Raw genomic sequence first — 21,146 nt, forward strand, 5'->3', positions numbered from 1 at the left:
CATGTCATGCCTAACACTATCCTTCATCCATGACTATAGTCACAGTGTGGGCCTGCCAATGACGAATGCGTGTGTGTTTTTTTGCAGAGCAGCTCGTGCATTTGGAGAGTACCTTCACACCCATCCTGAGAACCGCAACGGATCAGGTCAGTTATCTCCACTCCTCTGTCTTTCTGCTCTTCTTTTTTCCAGTCCACTTAGAGCCTGTGATGTTCTCAAGGTGCGTTCATGTTTCATGAGGAGCTATGCCACTTCTTAATGTAGCGTGTGTTACCTCATCTGTCTTTTTCTCTGTGCATCTCTTGCTGTTTCTCACTTGGTCCTCTCTCTTTCTCTTGTCATCTGTCCTAATGTTTGATTTGAAGATCACTTACTGTCTGACACCCTCGTTGGCCACGACTCTGACTCCCCAGACAGCCTGTGCACTCAGAACAACAACTTCCACAGCTGCACCCCCCAGGGCTCAGCCGTCAGTGCCAACCCCAGCTTGATCAATCCCGCCCTGGGCCTTCTGGAACCGCCACCTCCGGCAACTTCCTCCAAGAGTCGGCTGTCCCTAGAGCGCAGCTTTTCGGCAGAGGAGGATCAGCAGAAGTGCGTGGAGTGTTCCCTGCAGCCTGCTCGGGTCTACACCATCACCGGAGAGAGCGGCATGCTGGGAACCAGCCGGGGAAGCAAGGAGAACCTGGAGCTCGAGGTCTTGAAAGGGGCGCAGGAGGCGTGTCATGCTCAAGAGCTCGCCCAGCCCTCTACGTCCTCCAACTCGTCTTCTCCGACCCAGCACCACCACCGCCACCATGGAAGTGGAAGCGGAAGTGGATCTGGAAACCATCATCACAGCAACCCCCATCATGGCAACCACCATCACAGCAACACCAGCGGAGGTGGAAGCAGCGGAGGAACAAACCCCCACCAGCACATCTCCAGTGCAGGGACGTCGCACCATCACCACGAGGTGCCCCATCCCCACCACCTTTCCCAGCCTCTGCAGAGCTCGGTCAGCGCACACAACATTCGTGGCTGGGGGGAGGGAAAGGACTGCGGCCTGGCGTGTGAGGCCTGTCCCGGGGCTCCCTCGCGCAGCCAGGGCTCCCTGGACCTGGAAAGCAGCACCCGAGAGGCAGGCAAGCAGCGCCGGCCACCACTAGAGCGGATGTGCAGTGTGGACCGCATGACTGGGCTGGAGCGAGGTGAGAGGGGGAGAGCGACAGGGGAGAGAAAGAGAGAGAGGCTCTGGCCAAGGGCAAGGGGTGGGGTTCAGCCAACAATGGGGGCGTTGATGTGTTCGATGTGCCGTGGTCTGTATTTTTCCGCTCTCCTGTGTCTCTCTCCTCTCTCCTGTGTGTCTCTTTTGTGCTCTCTCCCTCTGTGGAGTGGACCATGTGTGTATGTTGTTGCTGGTATATCTTCACACAGTGGCCCCAGAAAATATTTGGACACTTGAACTACACTTAATTGAATGAATCAGGTTCAGAAGTAAAGCTTAATCAACAGCATTTTGGCATAATATTGATTACGACTGAAAATAATTCAGATTTTTTTTCTTCAAAAACAAGTAAAAATTGTGGTTAGTGAACCAGTTGCTTATAGTAAATGGAGCCCTGAAATGCATATGGCAGATACTTTTTCCCCAATTGCATCCGATATCTATTGTATTTAAGATATACATTTTTGTCAGTTCATACATACTTTGGGAATTGAACCCATGACCTTGGTGTTGTTACCACTTTGCTCTACTGCTTGAGCTACGTGAATTAAAAATGCTTTTATTTTAGCCAATGGTGTTGTACAGCAATTATATTTAAAGATTATACTAAACATGATGTTAACATGAGACTATTAGTTCATGCATTCCTTGGGAATCAAACCCATGACTTTAGCGTTGCCATTCTCTATGGTTTGAGCTACGGGAATAAAACACTTTTAGTTTAGTCACACATACAGTACAGCCATGGTACTTCAATATTATTCATTAGACTTGTGTGATGGAATCGTTTACTAACTTTTAGTAAAGTTAGAACCTTTCAACATCAAGCTAAGCAGGTAGTTTTTCCAGTAGGCTTTAAACTGCAGATAGACATAAACGTCTCTTTCTTGTTTGCATATATTCATAAGTTCTGACAATTGAAAACCAGACAGAAATAAAAGTCATCTGTTATGCCTTCATCTGACAACATGTCTCTGTTGATGTACTGGCAACTACCCACATACACAGACGCATCTTTGATGTATAACGAGAAGCTCACTTGTCTAGAATAGTAGACGCTCAAATAATACACATTTTTACAGATTCACATTTCACTAGCACTATTACCTGCTATGTACCCTCATTTTACCATGTTTTTTGCTTTCTTTAAAACAACAAAAGGAAAAATTAAGAGACAAGCCAACATGTTTTCTGTAGTAATCAATATTTGCAACTGAGCTTAACTTGTTTTGAACCCAAAAGTGTATTTAAAAATGTAGATGTGTCATTAGATGACAAATGACCAACCAAGTGGCATTTATTTTTATTGAAAAATAGCGGCCACTTTTCATGCAAAGCATTTGTTAACACAATATGTGTGTGTGTGTGTGTGTGTGTGTGTGTGTGTATGTATGTATGTATATAATTATTACTGTTATTATTATACAGTTAAAATTAACTGCAAAGATAGTTAAGAATAGTAAAACTAGTATCATTTGAGTGCTGTTTTGGTTTGATATTTTTTTTGTCTTCTGCAATGAAACTCCTACATTTTGGAGTGTGGTTTATGTGTCCTCCAAGTACTTTTTGGGGCCACTGTATATGTTTGTCCAGTTTGACGCAATTCATATATTTGGATATATCATTTCAGCTGTACTGATGTGGTCCCTTATGTCTGTTTCTAACCAGAAGATAACAGTTGGTTCCCTAAAGAGAACATGTTCAGCTTTCAGACTGCTACAACGACCATGCAGGCGTGAGTACTCTCTTCATCACACACATAAACACACTGAAGTTTGAAGCCTATATTGACCTCAAGTACAGATGGCACAAAAGGTGTCTCGCTACAAACACGCACTCATTTTAGTGACATTTACTGTCAAACTGACTCAGAGAGCTGACAAGTACACGATGACCACACACACTTTCTTCAAACATGGTTGTTATCTAAGCTTTCTGTCTGTCTGTCTTTCTTTCTTCTTTTTTGTCTGCCTCACCTCTCCGCTCTACAGGATTTCGTGAGTATCCCTTTTGTACCCTTTAAATGTCACAAAATGACAGTGAATGATGTCAAACGCTAGCTTTCCCAGCACTGCCTACCCTGCCATCCCTCCAGTCTCAGCAATTTAGCTCTATTTACAATATTTGACAGTGTTTAAAATAAATAAGAAGTGAAGGAGAAAAAAATATTGACTAGAATCACAAACATTCCTATCCGGATAGGATTAGATTTCTCAAAGGACCTCCGAGGTAGCCTAATTTGCTCTGTAATTTTTTCGCAATTGCTTCGTAATTTGAGATTGTGTGAGGAAGAGCACACAAACCTGTCTATGAAACAAACATTTATTGGATCTTCTCAGGGTAACTGGTCCCTTTTTAAATAGGGCTTGTGTGTATGAACCGAGGAAACCACCGTTTCACCGCTGTCAAGTTGATGAAACTGAAAATGATTTTACCTTGATGTATAAATGAATCACAATGCGCTTGGTTTGAAAACCTGAGGGAAAGATTGATGATGTTGCTTTAGTGGTGTGAAATGCAGCGATGCATTTGGATTCAGGAAATGGGTTAGAAACACATTTGATAGGCTGGTCTGGATAATTCTGATTATCTCAGCCGGAGACACAGTTGTCTTGGATGGTTTAGAAATGCTGACGGATGCTGATGTCGATCATTTTTTGAGTTGAGTTTAGCTAGAAATGTTGTGTCCCTCGAGATAATTTTGAACAGCATTTTGAATGGCAGGTGTGTCTGAAATGTCTTTTTAAACAGTTTTATTTATTTACTTACATTTTATTTACTTCTTTTACTTAATTGCAAGAAGAAATTGAGTCTCAGAATGTGGAAGGAATTTCAGTCTGTAGGTGATATTGTTGGTTATGTTATCAGGAAGGTCAAGATATTCTCTTACCAGTGCAAAACAACACAGCAACGATAAATAAATGGTCTTTCGATTTTCTGCACCAGTGGCATAAGTCCCGTTCATTTATACTTCAATCTTCAATCCAGTCCGAGGCTCTGCTTATGGCTGAACCTTTATTTACCCGGATGGAACTCCTCCTGCCTAACATCAGCCTAACATTGCCCCTTCACGAGCATGGCTCTAACCTCTAACTGCACTTGTGTGAGCCCTCACCCTCGTCCTCGCTGGCATTAAAGTTGTGTCACCTCCTGCCAGGGTTTTCCGGAGTCTAGCAGAGAAAAAGAGGAGAAAAAACAAGATGGAGTCAGCCTCCATCATCCAGAGGTACTTTGTTGCAGGCCTGTCATTTATCTCTGCTTTTATTCCTGTCAGATATAGAGGAAGAGCTTTGACAGTACAGCCCTATCTGGCACAACAGTCTGTCTGTCTATCTATCTAAACTTGATCTACATCTGTCGATCGTTGTGTCATTCTATCATTCTATCTGTCTATACACCTACCTCTATAGCTGTCGTTCTATCTCAAACAGAGATATGTATCCATATCAATATAGATATTTTGTCTGAGGACTTGGCACATTCATTATTCTTAGACATGAACCACCCTAAGCAGTTTAGCCTTCAATTTGCTGTGTGGTTGGGCTGAGATGAGAGTCAGATTCGAAGGCTTACCTCCATGGTTACAACACATCTTGAAATTGCTTTTTGCCTCACTGCCACAAACCAACTTACTGTTGTGTAACCAAGGCGTGACTGAACTATGCAAGTTGAGAGGAAAATTGCAATTGTTTGCAACCTCAGAAATAGTTTTTTTTTTTTGGAGGAGGAAAAATGGTTCAACTGATATCAACAGGAGTGCAAAAGAAATTCTAGACATTTCCAATGCTAAATAACATCAGCAATGTTCAGAGTAATAAACATTAAATGCAAATAAATTTAAAAAATGCTTTTTAAACTACATCACAGTACAGCCTTTGCCAGCTGGTTATATCACATTATAGTGGTAATACTAATTTGGTTACTGAAAAACATGTTAAAATGCAAATAAATTTATAACAAGTATTTTGAGAGTGATAATTGATGTTTGAGGTATATGAAATATTAATAAAAAATTATTCCTTTTTCATTCCTTTTTCAAATTTGCTTTGCGTTTGAACTACGCCGTATTGCAGCTTCTCCCAACTGGTTATATCAGCAGTTGATTGAATCAGTAAGCGGTAATCATAATTTGGCAGATGCCCACTTAGTAGTTAAAACTGAGTCTCCACTCAGTTTTAACTACTGGATGAGCATTACATCACCTAATTAATATTCATGAGTAATGCTGATAAGATTTATTATCCCATCCACACACGCACACACATTATATAATTTCTAAGCCTCCACTTTACTCACCTAAACAGGAAAAAAAGAAAAGGGGTAGCATATACTGTATGAGTTCAGATATCATAAAGCATATTGATCTGATCTTTCAGCATATTCTTCATATAATCAATAAGGTAGGTTTTTTTATAGATTGTTTGGCTTTTGTTTTTTTTGCTAGTATGTTTCATTCAAAGCTCACTCTAAGGATCAGGGGTAATTGAAACCGGACCAGATGGTCACAGTAGCAGTAGATGATTCAGGAGTGTATTGTTGGATGGGGTGGTGTGATACGTTGCTGGAAAGTCAAAGTCCCTGTGAGACAAATGATACCCTGCAATCATACATTAAGGAGGAGAATGGAAAGACAGAGAAATAATGAAACAGAGAGAGGTGAAAGGAAGAAAGTGAGAATCTGAAAGATAGGAAGAAAAGGCAAGCAGTCAATTATGTAATCAGAGTTGCTGCTGTGGGTGGGGACGTTTGGGAGCCGGAGAGGTCATATTGGACAGGAGTCTGGAGCATCCAGCCAGATGTCTCCCACAGTGCACAGCTGCTGTAGGGGAAATACAATGTGGTGTGGAAAAACACCTGAGTAATTGCTGAAAGTTGAGGTGGCCTGAAATAACACATACAGTTGTTCGACCCTACCGAACTTCCCCTTAATAGGATAGTTCACTTGAAATAGAAATTGGTCATCATTTACTCGTCATCATACATCATATGACACTTTTTCCTATGTAGAATGCAGATAAAGATACTTTACAGATTATCCAGGCTACTCTTTTCCATACAATGAAAGTGAATGGGGACTGGAGCTGTCAAGTTCCAAAAACGTTATGAAAAGCACTATAAAGGTAATTCAGGCAATTTGCTCACTATATTTCAGTTATTTTAAAACCATTTCATACCATAGGACCACTTTATATGGCACAGTTATGGTGCTTTTTGTAATTTTTTGGATCATCCCAGCCCCTGTTAACTTTCATTATACAACATGTAGAAGAGCACCTAGGATAAAAAATAATATAATAAACATTACATTTATTATAAATGCATAAATATGTATGTATTTATTTATAATAAATCTTACTATTTCTTTAAATAGTGAAATATTGTATTTTATTATTAACAAAATAAAAAAGTCATATGCATTTGCAACAACTTAAAGATGAGGAAATATTCCTTTAAAAAAGGAAAAGGGCATGATTGAGGGACTACAATTATTTAACAGAGTGAGAGAGGTGGTGGTGAAATTAAAGAGTTAATAGAGGAGCAAAGATTGCAGACTTGGACAGAAAGAGTGAGAGAATGAAAAGAGGAGACAATGGATGAAAAAAGCCTCTGACTCATCCTCAGCTGCGGGGGCGAGGGAGGTTTCTCTCTCTCTCTCTCTCTTGCTCTCTCTCTAATGCACGTGGGTGTAAATAAGCCGTAAGACGAACAGAAAAGGGACATTTCTCCATATCTCCCTCCTCTCAAAGGTGGGCACAGCTCTGTCACATGTGTAAACAAAGCGCTTTTTCTATCTTCCTCCCATGTTTCAGCCTCTCTTTTCCTGTCTCCCTTCCAATTAGTCATGATGAACAATGTAATTATGTCACAAAACAGGATACTTGTTGGAGAAAAACACTGAAACAGACTCAATAAAATTCCGAAATTAAATTTTCATAACACAATACACTGGCTAATGAGCATTTGCTTCCCCAGTGTGCTAACCATGTGTAGCACTGCAGTCCTGCCAAGAGTGTTGTTTTGGTTTAAATTAAGGCCCAAAAGGCCCAACGTATATGTTGAATAACCAAGGGAAATCTTTTTGCATTTTCAAGCACAGACATGAGACAAGGTTTTTTGGTGTAGTTTGCTGTAACATGCTGTTATCTTGTTTTATCCGAAAAATGTCTTGTTGACCTGATGTACCTTCTCATTTCCTTTCCTTCCACTCTTTTTTTTTCTTTCACTCCTCTTCTACTAATTTCTAGGAATTTCCGGAAGCATTTAAGAATGGTGGTGCTGTTTATTCCTGATGGCAAAGCTGAATTTTCAGCAGCCATTACACCAGTCTGTAGTGTCACATGATAATTTAGAAACATTTCTTCTTATAATCAATTTTGAGTAAAAAAGTAAAAACAGTAAAAAAAAAAAAAAGGACAGAATTTTTTTTAAATAATAATCTTTTGTTACAAATCCAATAGTTTTTGAGTAAAAAAGTAAAAACAGTAAAAAAAAAAAAAAGGACAGCATTTATTTTAAATAATAATCTTTTGTTACAAATGCAATAGTCTTTAATGTCACTTTTGATCAATTTAATGCATCCTTGCTGAATAAAAGTTTTATTTAATTAAAACGAAAAAGTCTTACTGACCCCAAACTTTTGAATGTTAGTAAATATAAAATCATTGCATTACAACCAGAAGTCTTCTTGCAGACCACTTGTATATCCCACACATACACAGTCTGGCTGTGATGTTCTTCCTCTGCTCTTGATGCTGATCCTGTTTGTCTGTCTTCCTCTGAGCGTGGTTCTGTCCCAAATATGTGCTCCTCTCTTTCTCTCTCTGTGAGTATCTGTCCCGCCTGGAACATCTGGACTCTGGAGACGTATATGTGTGTGTATGTTTGTGTGTATGTGTGTCTGTGTCTGTGTCTGTGTCTGTGTCTGTGTGTGTGTGTGTGTGTGTGTATGTGTACATGTTTTTCTATTCCGGTGGGAACTTAAACCTGAATACACACCAACTCATGGGGACTCGTGTTGGGAAACAAGCTTATAAATCATACAGAATTAGTTTTTTTTATAAAAAACATTTTTGAGAATATAAAAATTTAGAAAGTTTCCTGTGAGGGGTAGGTTTAGGTCTAGGGCGAATATACGGTTTGTACAGTATAAAAACCATTAAATATATGGAGAGTCCCCACAAGGATAGTAAACTGGATGTGTGTGTGTGCGTGTGTGTGTGTGTGTGTGTGTGTGTGTGTGTGTGTAAACGTGTAAGTGTGCACACTGTAGAATTCTGTGTCCGCATGTTAACTCTGTGTAGCTTTTCTTTGGACTTAATTTTGTCATCATGTTTGTTTTTGCCACCTGACTGTGTCTTCAGGGAGCCTGATGGAACTTAAACCTGAATACACACCAACTCATGGGGACTCGTGTTGGGAAACAAGCTTATAAATCATACAGAATTAGTTTTTTTATAAAAAACATTTTTGAGAATATAAAAATTTAGAAAGTTTCCTGTGAGGGGTAGGTTTAGGTCTAGGGCAAATATACGGTTTGTACAGTATAAAAACCATTAAATATATGGAGAGTCCCCACAAGGATAGTAAACTGGATGTGTGTGTGTGTGCGTGTGTGTGTGTGTGTGTGTGTGTGTGTGTGTGTGTGTGTGTGTGTGTGTGTGAACGTGTAAGTGTGCACACTGTAGAATTCTGTGTCCGCATGTTAACTCTGTGTAGCTTTTCTTTGGACTTAATTTTGTCATCATGTTTGTTTTTGCCACCTGACTGTGTCTTCAGGGAGCCTGATGAATGATTGTGAACATTTGCCTTACAGTTGTAATATTTGTATGTTGGCTTTTCTCTGTCTGTTTTCTCTCTCTATAGCTGCCTGGTTTCTGTGGTGTACTGATTTTCTAATGGAGTTTTTCCTCTCCTCTTTACTTTCTCTTATACAACCATTACTACAGTCTCTCATTGCGGTTTTACATTTATACTGTAGCTTTAGTTAGTTGTACTGCTATGTATGTAAATGGAATGCAGTCAAACAAGTGGTTCAGGATTTTTAGTTTTCGTGCCATAAAGGTATAGGCATACTTGGTGTGAAGAGTCCTTCACAGCAAATTGACACTGCATTTTTAGCCGTTAAAGGGATGGTTCACCCAAAAATGAAAATGCTGTCATCATTTTGTCATCCTCATGTCATTCCAAACCCAAAATCTGTTATTTTTAGTGGAAAATGAAGAAATAATTTTTCCTTACATGAAAAGTTCATCACAACTGTCCAAAAAAGACCTTCAGGTCCTGCGGAGCACAAAATTTGTATTCAAATTCAAATTTGTATTTGTTCACAAAGTTTTATTTATATATTATTTATATACTGTTTTAATATTTATTGATATTTTTTAATTAGCTTTTATTTTTGTTTTCTGGTTTCATTTCTAAACTTACCAACTTACTGTTTTACCAACACCAAAGTTTGTCATTTTCTTGTAAGTCTTTTTTTTTTTACCTAAAATTTATTGGGGAAAAAATATTTTTTAATAGTTCGTTTTTATTAGTTAACATTTTAATATTTATTGATATTTTTTAATTAGTGTAGCGGATTAGCTCATGGGGAAATATGAATAATTAACCATAACTAATTATGATTAATTATTAATATTTTAGATCCACTGTAGATATTTAGCTGACCACTCAGGGTCAACTGTCTTGTCAATTCTAAGAACGTTAATTTCCTAAATGAGGGAGTTTATCCCCTGCATTCCTTTTAGGCCATAAAACCAGTGATATCAGCATTGGTTACCATGGAACCAGAGGCCTGTTCTGCTTTTCTGAGGTGTTAGGTGCATTTCGGGGGAAGGGTCCATAGACCCTCGTAATTGGCCATTTGGTTAGGTGATGGGGAGTTCGATATTATTTGTTAAATATAACAAAAAGTTGTGTGTCTGATTGGTCCAAATGCTACATTAGCTTTTATTTTTGTTTTCTGGTTTCATTTCTAAACTTACCAACTTACTGTTTTACCAACACCAAAGTTTGTCATTTTCTTGTAAGTCTTTTTTTTTTTTACCTAAAATTTATTGGGGAAAAAATATTTTTTAATAGTTCGTTTTTATTAGTTAACAGTAATAACACTACATGACTTACTGTGCAATTCCAAGCAATACTGAATGATCATAAAGTCTTATGGACTACTTTTTGCGGGGTTCTGTTTTGACATTTTTAGGAGCTTGACAGTTGTGGTCAATATTAACTATCCTTCCGTAGGATTTCCTAAAAAAAAATCTCTTCGTGTTCCACATAAGATATATAACAGCATAAAGGTTTGGAATAACATTTTTGGGTGAACCTTTCCTTTTATCAGTTTATGACTCCTAACATGGAAGCAAACTGAGTGAGAGCCAGCAGCTCAATTACTGCAGTCCATGTATACAAATTCACAGTCAGTCTGTCTTATCTTGGTTCCATTTTCTCTCTATCTCAACCTTTCTCTCTCTCCACCACTCTTTCCTCTTCTCATTCCTCACTTGCCTCTTTGTTCCATTCTTCTCTGTGTCTTCCTTCGGCTATCTCTGTGTGCATCATTGAACTGTCTCTCTCTGCTGTGTTGTGTGGTACCACAGGTGGGGATCTGCAGACGACCTGCGGTACTCCAGAGGAGGGCGGCTGTGAAGACATGGACTGGGAGGAGGAGAGAGAGATGGAGAGACTAGCATGTGAGGGAGATGACTTCATCCCTCCCAAAATTATGGTATGCAGCTTAATTTAAATGTGTTATTTTCTGTTTTTAATGTAATTCAGATTTTAATTTGGTTTAATTTAAGTAATTTTATTTCATTTAATTACATTACAATGTTAATTTAATTGAATAAATCATTTTACATACAATGTTTATTTAATTGAATAAATCATTTTACATAATTTTTGTTTAATTTTCACTGTTATTTACTTGTACTTTAATTAAATTCAAAATTTAAATTCAACTCTTAGTGGTGACCATTTTTATTTCTGTCACTTAAGTAATTTTAATCAAATTTATAATGTTAATTTAATTTATTATGATTTATTTTAAATTCAATTTAAAAAAATTAAAATTCAATTCTTAATGGTGAACATTTCTGTCACTTTTGTATCCTTTAGCTGATCTCATCTAAAGTTCCTAAAGCAGAATATGTTCCCAACATCATTCGAAGGGGTGATACATCTATTATACCCATACTCTATGTAAGTCAAGCCAGTCTTCACTCTGTATCACACAGTGTTACATGACACATCATCCAGATATCCGTTTTGGCCATTTACAATAAAACAAATTTGTAGAGTTAGTGAATTTTCACCGAAAAGACACTTGAAACACAAAGCTAATGCTTTGTCCTGTGCAGTAGAACCAAAATCACTCTATAGGATGTGATACAAGAGGACACTTCACAAAATACTGTCCAGAGGTTTAAACACACAAGTGATGACCAAATTGATAGCAAACACAATAGTAGATGACAACATGTCCTCAACAGCACAAAGAAAAGCAGGAGCCAGTAATGTTATCTGGACCGGATGAGTGTGTATTAGAGATTAGAGACATTAAGCATGATATAAAGCACATTTTCCCTTCAGAATGAGTCTTATCTGTGTGTTTGTATTGATTGTTTTCATTATTTTTATCTCCAGGATCATGAGCATGCCACGTTTGATGATATTTTGGGTATGTAGCTTCATGTGTGTGTGTGTGTGTGTGTTGTTTGTTGATGTGTGCTTGCTGGATGCAGTGTGCTTTTTTTGTGTGTGTGTTTGAGCACTTTACCCCTTGCCTGGTTATTTCATTGTGGAATGACGGTGGGCTTTGTATTGGTTTTTGCACTAACCAGCATGAGAAGCACAAAAACAATTGAATTCCTGATAAATGACAATGGATCAGAGAAGTGCCTATATATGACTGTTTTACAACAGTGACTCTGTAAAATCTGTGGTGATCAAGTTTTATTCAACGTGTTTTGGAGTCCAACAGAATCAGAAATTCATAAATGAACTTCATTCTTCCTTTTAAATGCCAATGGGTAGTTATGCTAATTAATAATATTGATTGTTTGTCCATTTGTTTGTGCACGACCTTTGTTTGTGCATGCTTGTTTGTGCACGACGGAGAGCTGACCCAGCCCAATCAACCCCAATCTGTCAGTGGATCACCAGATGCACCGATTCCATTTCTTCAGAACCGATACCAATCCGATACCAGCACAATTTCTATACATCTGTGTGCTGACCTGATTATCACTCTTTTGTGTGTTAAACACAATCTACTAAATATAGACAACTTAATTTTAAAGAAAAATAACAAATGAAAAAATATATAATTATAACAAAAATACTATTATAAACTAGGTTAGTGGATCATTCGGAAGCTAAAGTTACTCTAGAAAAATCATGAGTGTACAATAATTTTATCAAATCTAAACATTTAGTGAAAAAACATTCTTTTGTGGGGAACAACCAAGAGTGAATACGTGTAGGACTAAATCTGGTAAAATGTTACACATTCATGAAAAGCAAGTAAATATAATAAAAATGTTAATAAAAGACATTACTTTTAAATGTATAGAAAAGTAATGAGGCAGCAACATATGATAGATATGACAGAACAAGAAAGGCCATTAAAAGCGTGTGAAGTACAATTTATTCATAGTGCTCTCTACTAGAGTGTTGTGATCTAACAGTAACATGATTTAGAAATTGCACTAAACTCCAGCAAGATAATGTCATTTTATGCAAAACCATTGATCTTTATCTACAGATCAAGTATAATTATAAAAATATTGAATCATCTTGTTAGGGATGCGCCGATCTGATACTCAGTATCCGATACTGCAAAAGACCCCTCTCTCAAGCTCCTGAAATTTGCAGATGACACTACCATCATTGGCCTCATACACAACGGAGACGAGTCTGCTTACAGACAGGAGGTTAAAGAGCTGGCTGTCTGGTGCAGTCTTAGCAACCTGGAGCTGAACACGCTCAAAACAGTGAAGATGATCGTGGACTTCAGGGGGAACCTGGTTATTCTATATAGAACTAAACAGTTCTACTCGGCCATCATTGAGTCCGTCCTGTGTACATCCATAACTGTCTGGTTTGGTTCAGTTACCAAATCAGACATCAAAAGACTACATCGAACAGTCAGGACTGCTGAGAGGATTATTGGTTCCCGCCTGCCCAACCTCCAAGATCTTTACACTTCCAGAGTGAGGAAAATGGCTAAGAAAATCACTTTGGACCCCACACACCCAGCCCACTCTCTCTTTCAACTGTTGGCGCTACAAAGCACCGACCACCAAAACAGCCACACATTTTTTTCTGCCCGAACAATTAAAACTTTCATAACTATACATTGTCCATTATAACTGACACATTTATACATCTGAAAATTGTACATTTGTAAACTACATAAACTGTACACTTGTAAATAACATATCTTATGTTACACGTATATTCATTAAAACAATTATATATGTTTTATATATGTTTTTTTCTCTATATTTCTACTTCTGTATTATATTGCATTGTTTAATTTTCTGTTTTTCTTATATTAGTGTTATTTCATCTCTACTGTGTAATTACTATGTACAGTATGTCTGCACTATCATGTATGTTTGCACTATGACTGTACTTTCTTCTGCACTGGAAGACAAATTCCTTGTGTGTGTAAACAATAAACATACTTGTCAATAAAGCTCTTTGTGACATCTGACTTCTGATATAATGTAATAAAATGATGATGAAACTTAATATTTAGGATTTAAAGGGCTTGAAAAGTGTATGATATAATGAAGGTGAACTTCAAAAAATAAATATATATATATATAGGGTTTGCATGCAAATCAAAAAAGCAACAATGCAAGAAAACGATGCTTACACGAGATTTATAAATGATCATTTTTTTCTTCATGTCTACATAATGTAATATAATATAATAAATGTGATCCTTAGGGAAAAAATATTAATTTAAGGTTTTACGTGCAAATGAATAAACCAACAATATACGATTATGGTGCTACGTGAATTTTGGAAATTATCTAATTTTCTTCTTCAGTTACATATTGAATAAGCTGTCAGAAGCGTGATTATAGACCCTTTCATGTAAAGTAAAATTAGGGTAATCGGCAAATAGGTTTCGATCATGCATGTAAATGGCACTCAATGTGACTAGCAGTGTGTTTGTTTTGTGTGCAGAGGAGATTGAGAAGAGATTGACAGCCTACAGGAGGGGCTGTAAGATCTGGCGCATGCTGATCTTCTGTCAGGTGAGAGAAAAACAAAGCCAACAAATACACAGAATTACAAGAAATGAGACTGTAAGTGCACCAGAGCGAATCAGCAGTGTCTGTAGGAATAATACTTCACTGCTGTCTCAGTTTGATTATTTGCGTTTGATGTTGCGTAATGGTTGTGTGTTCAGATGGATAAGAATTCACAGGTCTCTCTCTTTCTCTCTCTCTCTCAGTTCAGAGGGCAGTGCTACTGGTCTTCTGTTTCTTTGAGTTTGATGTTGTGTAAGGTTTCAAATGTGTAATTTTCTGTCTCAGGGTGGCCCGGGGCACCTGTACCTGCTGAAGAATAAAGTGGCAACTTTTGCCAAGGTCGAGAAAGAGGAAGACATGAGCCAGTGAGTAAGATCCATAGAAAAGCCTTGTCTTAAAATTCCTTTAGTGTTTAATAAAAAGAGAACTATTATCTGAGCGATTCACTCATGTGTTTGTGGTGTACACGCAGGTTTTGGAAACGTCTGAGCCGGTTTATGAGTAAAGTGAATCCAGAGCCGAACCTGATCCACATCATGGGTTGCTACGTCCTGGGCAATCCGAATGGAGAGAAGGTATTTCAAGTTCTGAAGCAGCAAGTCCACAGTATTTATGCATGCTTGTACCTTGAGTTTCTGCATTATATTTAGAAATGGTCCCTTTGGGGCCTGCTGTGGCCATGTTCAGCTCTCATCTCTTTAGACACAGACATGCACCAGCTCCATCTTTCCATTTTTCTATATAACACCTCTCTGTCTATCACCATCATGCCTGACAGCATTTTTCCCCTGGTTATGTAACTTAAAATAACCCTTTCCTGTCCAGTACTGAATCTTTCATAGATCTCGAGCTTATGCATCAGTGCTCTGTAACCATCTATTTATAGCAATTTGTGAAAGTGTTCTTACTATTTCCTGTTAAGTACACTTTAGTTTCTGGAAATACTTCCTATTATCTTCTTTAATGTAATGAATAAACCCAACTTTGACTTTGGCGATTGTTCAAAAGTTGGTCAAAAATGACTGAAGATTTGTGTAATATTGCAAAAGATTTCTATTTCAAATAAAACAATACTTAAAAAATTGTATCACAGTTTCCACAAAACTATTAAGCAGCAAAACAGTTGATAATAATCAGGGTTTCTACTGTTAACTAAAACTAGAACTAAAACCATTAAAAAAATTGTTACTTAAAATAAATGTTAACTGAAATAAATTCAAAATATGAATAAAAACTAAAATAATACTAAAATAGCAGATAATCATTAGAAATGTTTTTGAGCAACAAATCATCATATTATAATTATTTTAGTACTTATAAAAAAACATATTTAAGCGAGTTGCCAAGGCATAACTTTACGTTTCTTTTAGTTTAAGTACTGCAATAACTAAATCTGAAATAAAAATGAATAAGAACTGTATAGACATATTTTTAAAAAACGAATAAAATGACAAAAACACAGCAAAATTATTAAAACTTGAACTGAGAGAACTAATTCAAAAAATTATAAAAACTATAATAGTATAGCAATGATTCTAAAATAACACTGACAGTAAATAAGAAATGTTTCTTGAGCACCAAATCAGCATATTAGAATGACACTGAAGACTGGAGTAGTGATGCTGAAAATTCAGCTTTATCATTACAGGAATGAATTACATTTTTAAAAACATAAAAAATCAAAAACAGTTATTTTAAAGCTGCAGTCCGTAACTTTTTTTGGTTAAAATGATCCGAAATCAATATTTGAGCAAGTACATAACCAACAAGTGTTCAAAACTATCGGCTTATAATAATGTTTTCTCATTTGAGTGGTACGGGTAGGTTTTCGTGGGAAATTCGAGCATGCCGCTGCGTCATTACGTCACGTCTGTACATAAAGAAGTTGTCCCGGCTACTAGGCTATCGCATGTGAGGATCCTGCAGGTGGCGGATCGTTTATAGCCTTTTCTAACAGCAGCTGGAATAATTAAATGTATCATTTTGATGCCGGATTGTAATCCAGAAAGGATTATGTGTTTATGAAACACATGTGAATGAAATTAAATTATATTCCAGTTTTAAATGTGCTTCTGATTACAGATAGCATGTGATTACACAAGATTTGTATTTTAAAGACAACCAGTTCGAAGGGAGCATAATTTGCTTTTTGGGTAAAATAATTTCTTAATATGAAATTCGAATGGTATGACAATTACAGATTAGACTGTCCAGAAATGGAAATCTACACACTAATACACACTATACTCATAGTCACGCAATGCTGATGTTGTTAACATTAATAATTTGAGAATAAAGTATAATAATAATAATTTGCATGGTTTGATGTGATATGAGCTCATTTAGATTAAATCACCATTGGTAGCGTGATTTATTGTAATGCTTTTTTCCTCAGTTGGTCAGAACAAACATGGCAGACTTGTTACTTGTTCAGATGACAATATCCGGTGAAAATTATTACTTGGGTCATATATTCCAAGACGTAGGCTAGAATCTGTGATTGCAAAGTACAGTAAATATCCACACCGGTGCGGTGACTGACTGCCACACATACTCCTCAAAACATTAGAATAATCCGCGCTGGAGCTGTGCCAGAACACAACCCATGCAAGGAAGATAATTCCGCACACAGCTGCAATTGCAGGTTTTCAAACAGAGATGGCGACAAAGAGGCAAAACTTACGGACTGCAGCTTTAAATTGTAATAATATTTAACAATAATATTACTGTTTTTACTGTAATTTTGATTAAATATATGCATCCTAAGTGATCATAAGAGACTTACAGTACTGTATTTCCAAAACATTAAAAAAATCCCCAACTTTTACTAGTAGCTGTGATCATTAACATCAAAATCTGAGATTTCCTTAACTGTGGGACTTGAGACTTGAATACAAATCTCCATCTGTCCTTTAGGGTAGGCCTTGACTTTCAGCTCATTCCGTCGGTTTGGTAGCCCGACAAGTGCTATATGACAGGAGCCCCGAGATTACGCCCCAAGGACACATTCATACCGCCCCTGGAACCTAATGTACAAATGCGTTTCTATGGAGACAGGTTCAGCGTAAATCTCATTCACCGTGCGTCATTGCCCAAGAGGCGCCACCGTTCCCGAGAATTGCGTTTGTGTGCATGCTTGTGATTGACACACGGAGGATGACTGACTTGTGTGAGTTTGTGAACGCATGCTGGGTTATCTGCCGACAGAATTTGGCCTTCGCAAGTGAATATCAATGTACGTTTATCTCAAATGAGAGCTTTATGAATATTGCAGCATTTGTTTGTGGCGTCCCCCTTAGCATTGTGGTCATGTTTCATCTTTATTCTCTTTGTAAGGCACTGGCTTCCTTCACAGGGTGAGCCGGAAGTGAAAATCTGTGTCTGTAAATTCATCTTTAATCTCTGTCTGGGTTCTGAAGCCTCTCGGAGTGTTGCATGGATGTTAAGATCTTAACTGGGTGCTTTTGAAGGTTCTCGTTTGCCTTTCCCGTTGCCCGTGTGAGATTTATCCAGGGCCATGAACTTGGAGGCTGCCATTATCCCTAACTAACCTCCTTGAGTCAAAGAGCGAGTGAAGGAGAGAGCTGTGTGAGGGGGAGAAAAAAAGCAGATTATTAATGTCTTGGCTTATCATGTGCCAACAGCTGTTCCAGAAACTGAAGAACCTGATGAGGCCTTATTCTGTCACGTTTGAGTCACCGCTGGAGCTCTCCGCTCAGGGTGAGACTGTCTGCGATAAAACTGCTGAAATGTGCTTATGCTCACACTCCTACACGCAAATAAACACACATAAACAGACTCTTCCTTGCATGATGTGAAATATAGTAGCTGTGAATGGAGGAATACTGATAGACATTCACTGCATGTTATTTAAAGGGATTCTTCACCCGAAAATGTGAATTCTGACCTTCATGTCATTCCAGACTTGTACAGTGTTATTTTTTCTGGGGGGGGGGGGGGTTTCATACAAATAACATAGATCAGGGTCAGTACAAATACATTTTTAACTAATTTACTCATTTGTTTATTTATTGCAAAGAATGCATTACATTTGATGGAAAAGTGACAGTAAAGGTAATGTTTAAAATTAGAGAGGCACCGATACTGAGCTCCTGTACTCGTACGCGTTAAAATGCCCCGATACCAAATGCCGATACCACACAGCATGTGATAAGCGCCATATTCAGACAAAGAAACACAGACAACAGACAGCAGAAAGGAGTTAAGGGTGTCTACTACAAAGTATATGTATGCAATGAATATAATGTTAAACATTCAGTATTAACGCCAGTATCGGTATCGGGTGAGTACTGGAAAAAGTGGTATCGGTGCATCCCTATTTAAAATATATGCTATTCTTTTGAACTTTCTATGTATAAAAGAATCCTGTAAAAAGGTATCACGGTTTCCACAAAAATATTAAGCAGCACAGCTGTTTTTTCAAAATCAAGAATTATAAGAAATGTTTCTCAAGCAGCAAATCAATATATTATAATGATTTCTGAAGGATCATGTGACAATGAAAACTGAAGTAATGGCTGCTGAAAATTTTAAAAAAACATTTCAAACTGCATTTGAAAATATATTCAAATAGAAAACAATTTATTTAAATTGTAATTAATTATGTGTTACTGTTTTACTGTTTTTACTGTATTTTTTATCAAGTAAATGCACCCTTGACTTCTTTCAAAAACATTAAAAATTCTCACAAACCTAAAACTTTTAAAGGTGTGTGTACTGACACTCTGTGCATATTATTTAAGGAATTAAATTTTGTCATTTAATCATGTTGTACCAAACCCATATGAGACCCATATGAGTATGATGACAGATTTTTACTTTTTGGTTGAACTATGTCTTTAATGCTCATCTTTAATGGCATGCCCTTTATAGGAAACCAAGTTTATAGGTCTTTTTCTTAATTTTTTTCACCTGTCCGGCGCCAACTGAAAAACTCACCCCACCCATCTCTTTCTCTGACTCTTGATTATCTCTCTTCATTCTGTCTTTATCTATATTGTCCTCCACTGCATACTGTTTTCCAATTACCGCCTGAGCAAATCTATATGGAAGTGTCTGTTCATCATAGAGAGACGTGCTCACATTGAATTCACCAAATGTATTCCAGTATCGTATCTCCCTCTCTGTTTCCCTCTCTTTTAGGCAAAGAGATGATTGAGATGTACTTTGATTTCCGTCTGTTTCGACTTTGGAAAACCCGGCAGCACTCAAAGCTCCTCGACTATGAAGATCTCGTGTGACCCCACGCGGGTCAGTGCATAGCATTGCGGGCAGGACGTCCCACTGTAAAACTCCATTCCACCAGCTTTCATTTTGGAATACAGGAGGAAGAGGAGTGGAGATGGATACAGCTGCGCCTCGAGTATTGTTTATTTCAGCTCGCCTCTGCGGACTTCGATCACCTCAGAACGGTAACACTCAACAAAACAAAAACGAATGGCAAATGGTTCAAAACACAAGAGAAATCCGGATATGTGGTGTTTTTGTTCTCTAATGGAGAAAAGAGAAGCCGTTTCTCAGAACTGGTTGACAGTCTATCGACTGTTTTTGTTTTTAACTAACCAACAGTTATCAATCACTAGCCCAGACGGTTGTGCTTACAAAAGTGTCCCGCCGAAACTTACCTACCAGAACACAAAAATGGTCATATATGAAATAACAACTAATATATCGGTATACATACAGGATATACATCTCATGAGTATATAGATTAGCTAAAGTCATGCCCATAATCTAAATGTCAATTGTACACAATTTACTTTTTCAATGTTTATTGTTGTGGTCTTTCTAATGAACTATTTTGAATAACTCAGGTTTTAGGATCTACAGATATATTAATTACTAACCTATCCAAATGTGTGGAAGTCATTTTGGTGGAAAGAATGTACATTCTGCCAACATACAGTACTTATATGTGATCATTTCAGAGGTTTAGGAATCTTTTGTCAAGTTTTGCTTTTGACACAACTCATGTCTCCACATTATATGCCACATTATATCTGTCCCTCCAACATAAAACATACACTGTAGGCCCACATTGCAAAACACAGTCATACACAGTCCCCAAACTGGGAAATCGTGACTTCCAGTCATAATAATAGAAACACTGACCTCAATATAGCCAGACATCTACACCAGGTGCACCTGAAGCATAGGCAGGAACATAGCATTACAGGGAGATGTTACAGAATTGCTCAAATAAGCGCTTCTGTCAATGTGTTCATAACAATTAGGCTGTTTTCACACTTGGTTTGAACCTGTCTGTCTTTAAACATAGAATTCGGCTTCAAATGGCAGTATATTTGCGCCTTCATCATGTGTACTTCAATGAGTACATGTGGCTGCTATCAAGTGTTATCCAGTTTACTTTTTTACTCATGTTTTGTCGGTTTGGTTTTAATACCAAATTTTAATGTGCATGTTCCGGCTGTATTAAATATACACTACCATTCAAAAGTGTGGGGTCAGTAAAATTTTTCAATAAAAAATAACACTTTTATTCAGCATGGATGCATTAACTTGATCAGAAGTGACAGACATTTTTAATGTTGCAAAAGATATCTATTACAAACAAATGCTTTTCTTTTAATCTTTCTGTTTGTCAAAGAATTGTTGGGAAAAGGTATCACTGTTTCCACAAAAAAAAG

At 37.5% G+C, this 21,146-nt stretch overlaps 1 protein-coding gene across 1 annotated transcript in view; it reads left to right on the forward strand.

The window, feature by feature from the left end:
* LOC107584612 (NMDA receptor synaptonuclear signaling and neuronal migration factor-like) overlaps positions 1-20,935 on the forward strand; it is a 35,469-nt gene extending 14,534 nt beyond the window's left edge. The window contains exons 2-14 of the mRNA XM_016271324.1: positions 88-146; positions 366-1,190; positions 2,876-2,942; positions 3,199-3,204; positions 7,453-7,499; positions 10,810-10,937; positions 11,327-11,410; positions 11,855-11,888; positions 14,411-14,481; positions 14,764-14,843; positions 14,951-15,053; positions 18,123-18,198; positions 19,642-20,935. Coding sequence (XP_016126810.1) covers positions 88-146; positions 366-1,190; positions 2,876-2,942; positions 3,199-3,204; positions 7,453-7,499; positions 10,810-10,937; positions 11,327-11,410; positions 11,855-11,888; positions 14,411-14,481; positions 14,764-14,843; positions 14,951-15,053; positions 18,123-18,198; positions 19,642-19,739 — 1,678 coding nt within the window. The 3' untranslated portion in view covers positions 19,740-20,935. The remainder of the gene's footprint in view (positions 1-87; positions 147-365; positions 1,191-2,875; positions 2,943-3,198; positions 3,205-7,452; positions 7,500-10,809; positions 10,938-11,326; positions 11,411-11,854; positions 11,889-14,410; positions 14,482-14,763; positions 14,844-14,950; positions 15,054-18,122; positions 18,199-19,641) is intronic.
* The last annotated feature ends 211 nt before the right edge of the window (positions 20,936-21,146 follow it).

This window comes from Sinocyclocheilus grahami, unplaced genomic scaffold (genome assembly GCF_001515645.1).
Source record: "Sinocyclocheilus grahami isolate Dianchi unplaced genomic scaffold, SAMN03320097.WGS_v1.1 scaffold61.1, whole genome shotgun sequence".
Taxonomy (NCBI): Eukaryota; Metazoa; Chordata; class Actinopteri; order Cypriniformes; family Cyprinidae; genus Sinocyclocheilus; species Sinocyclocheilus grahami.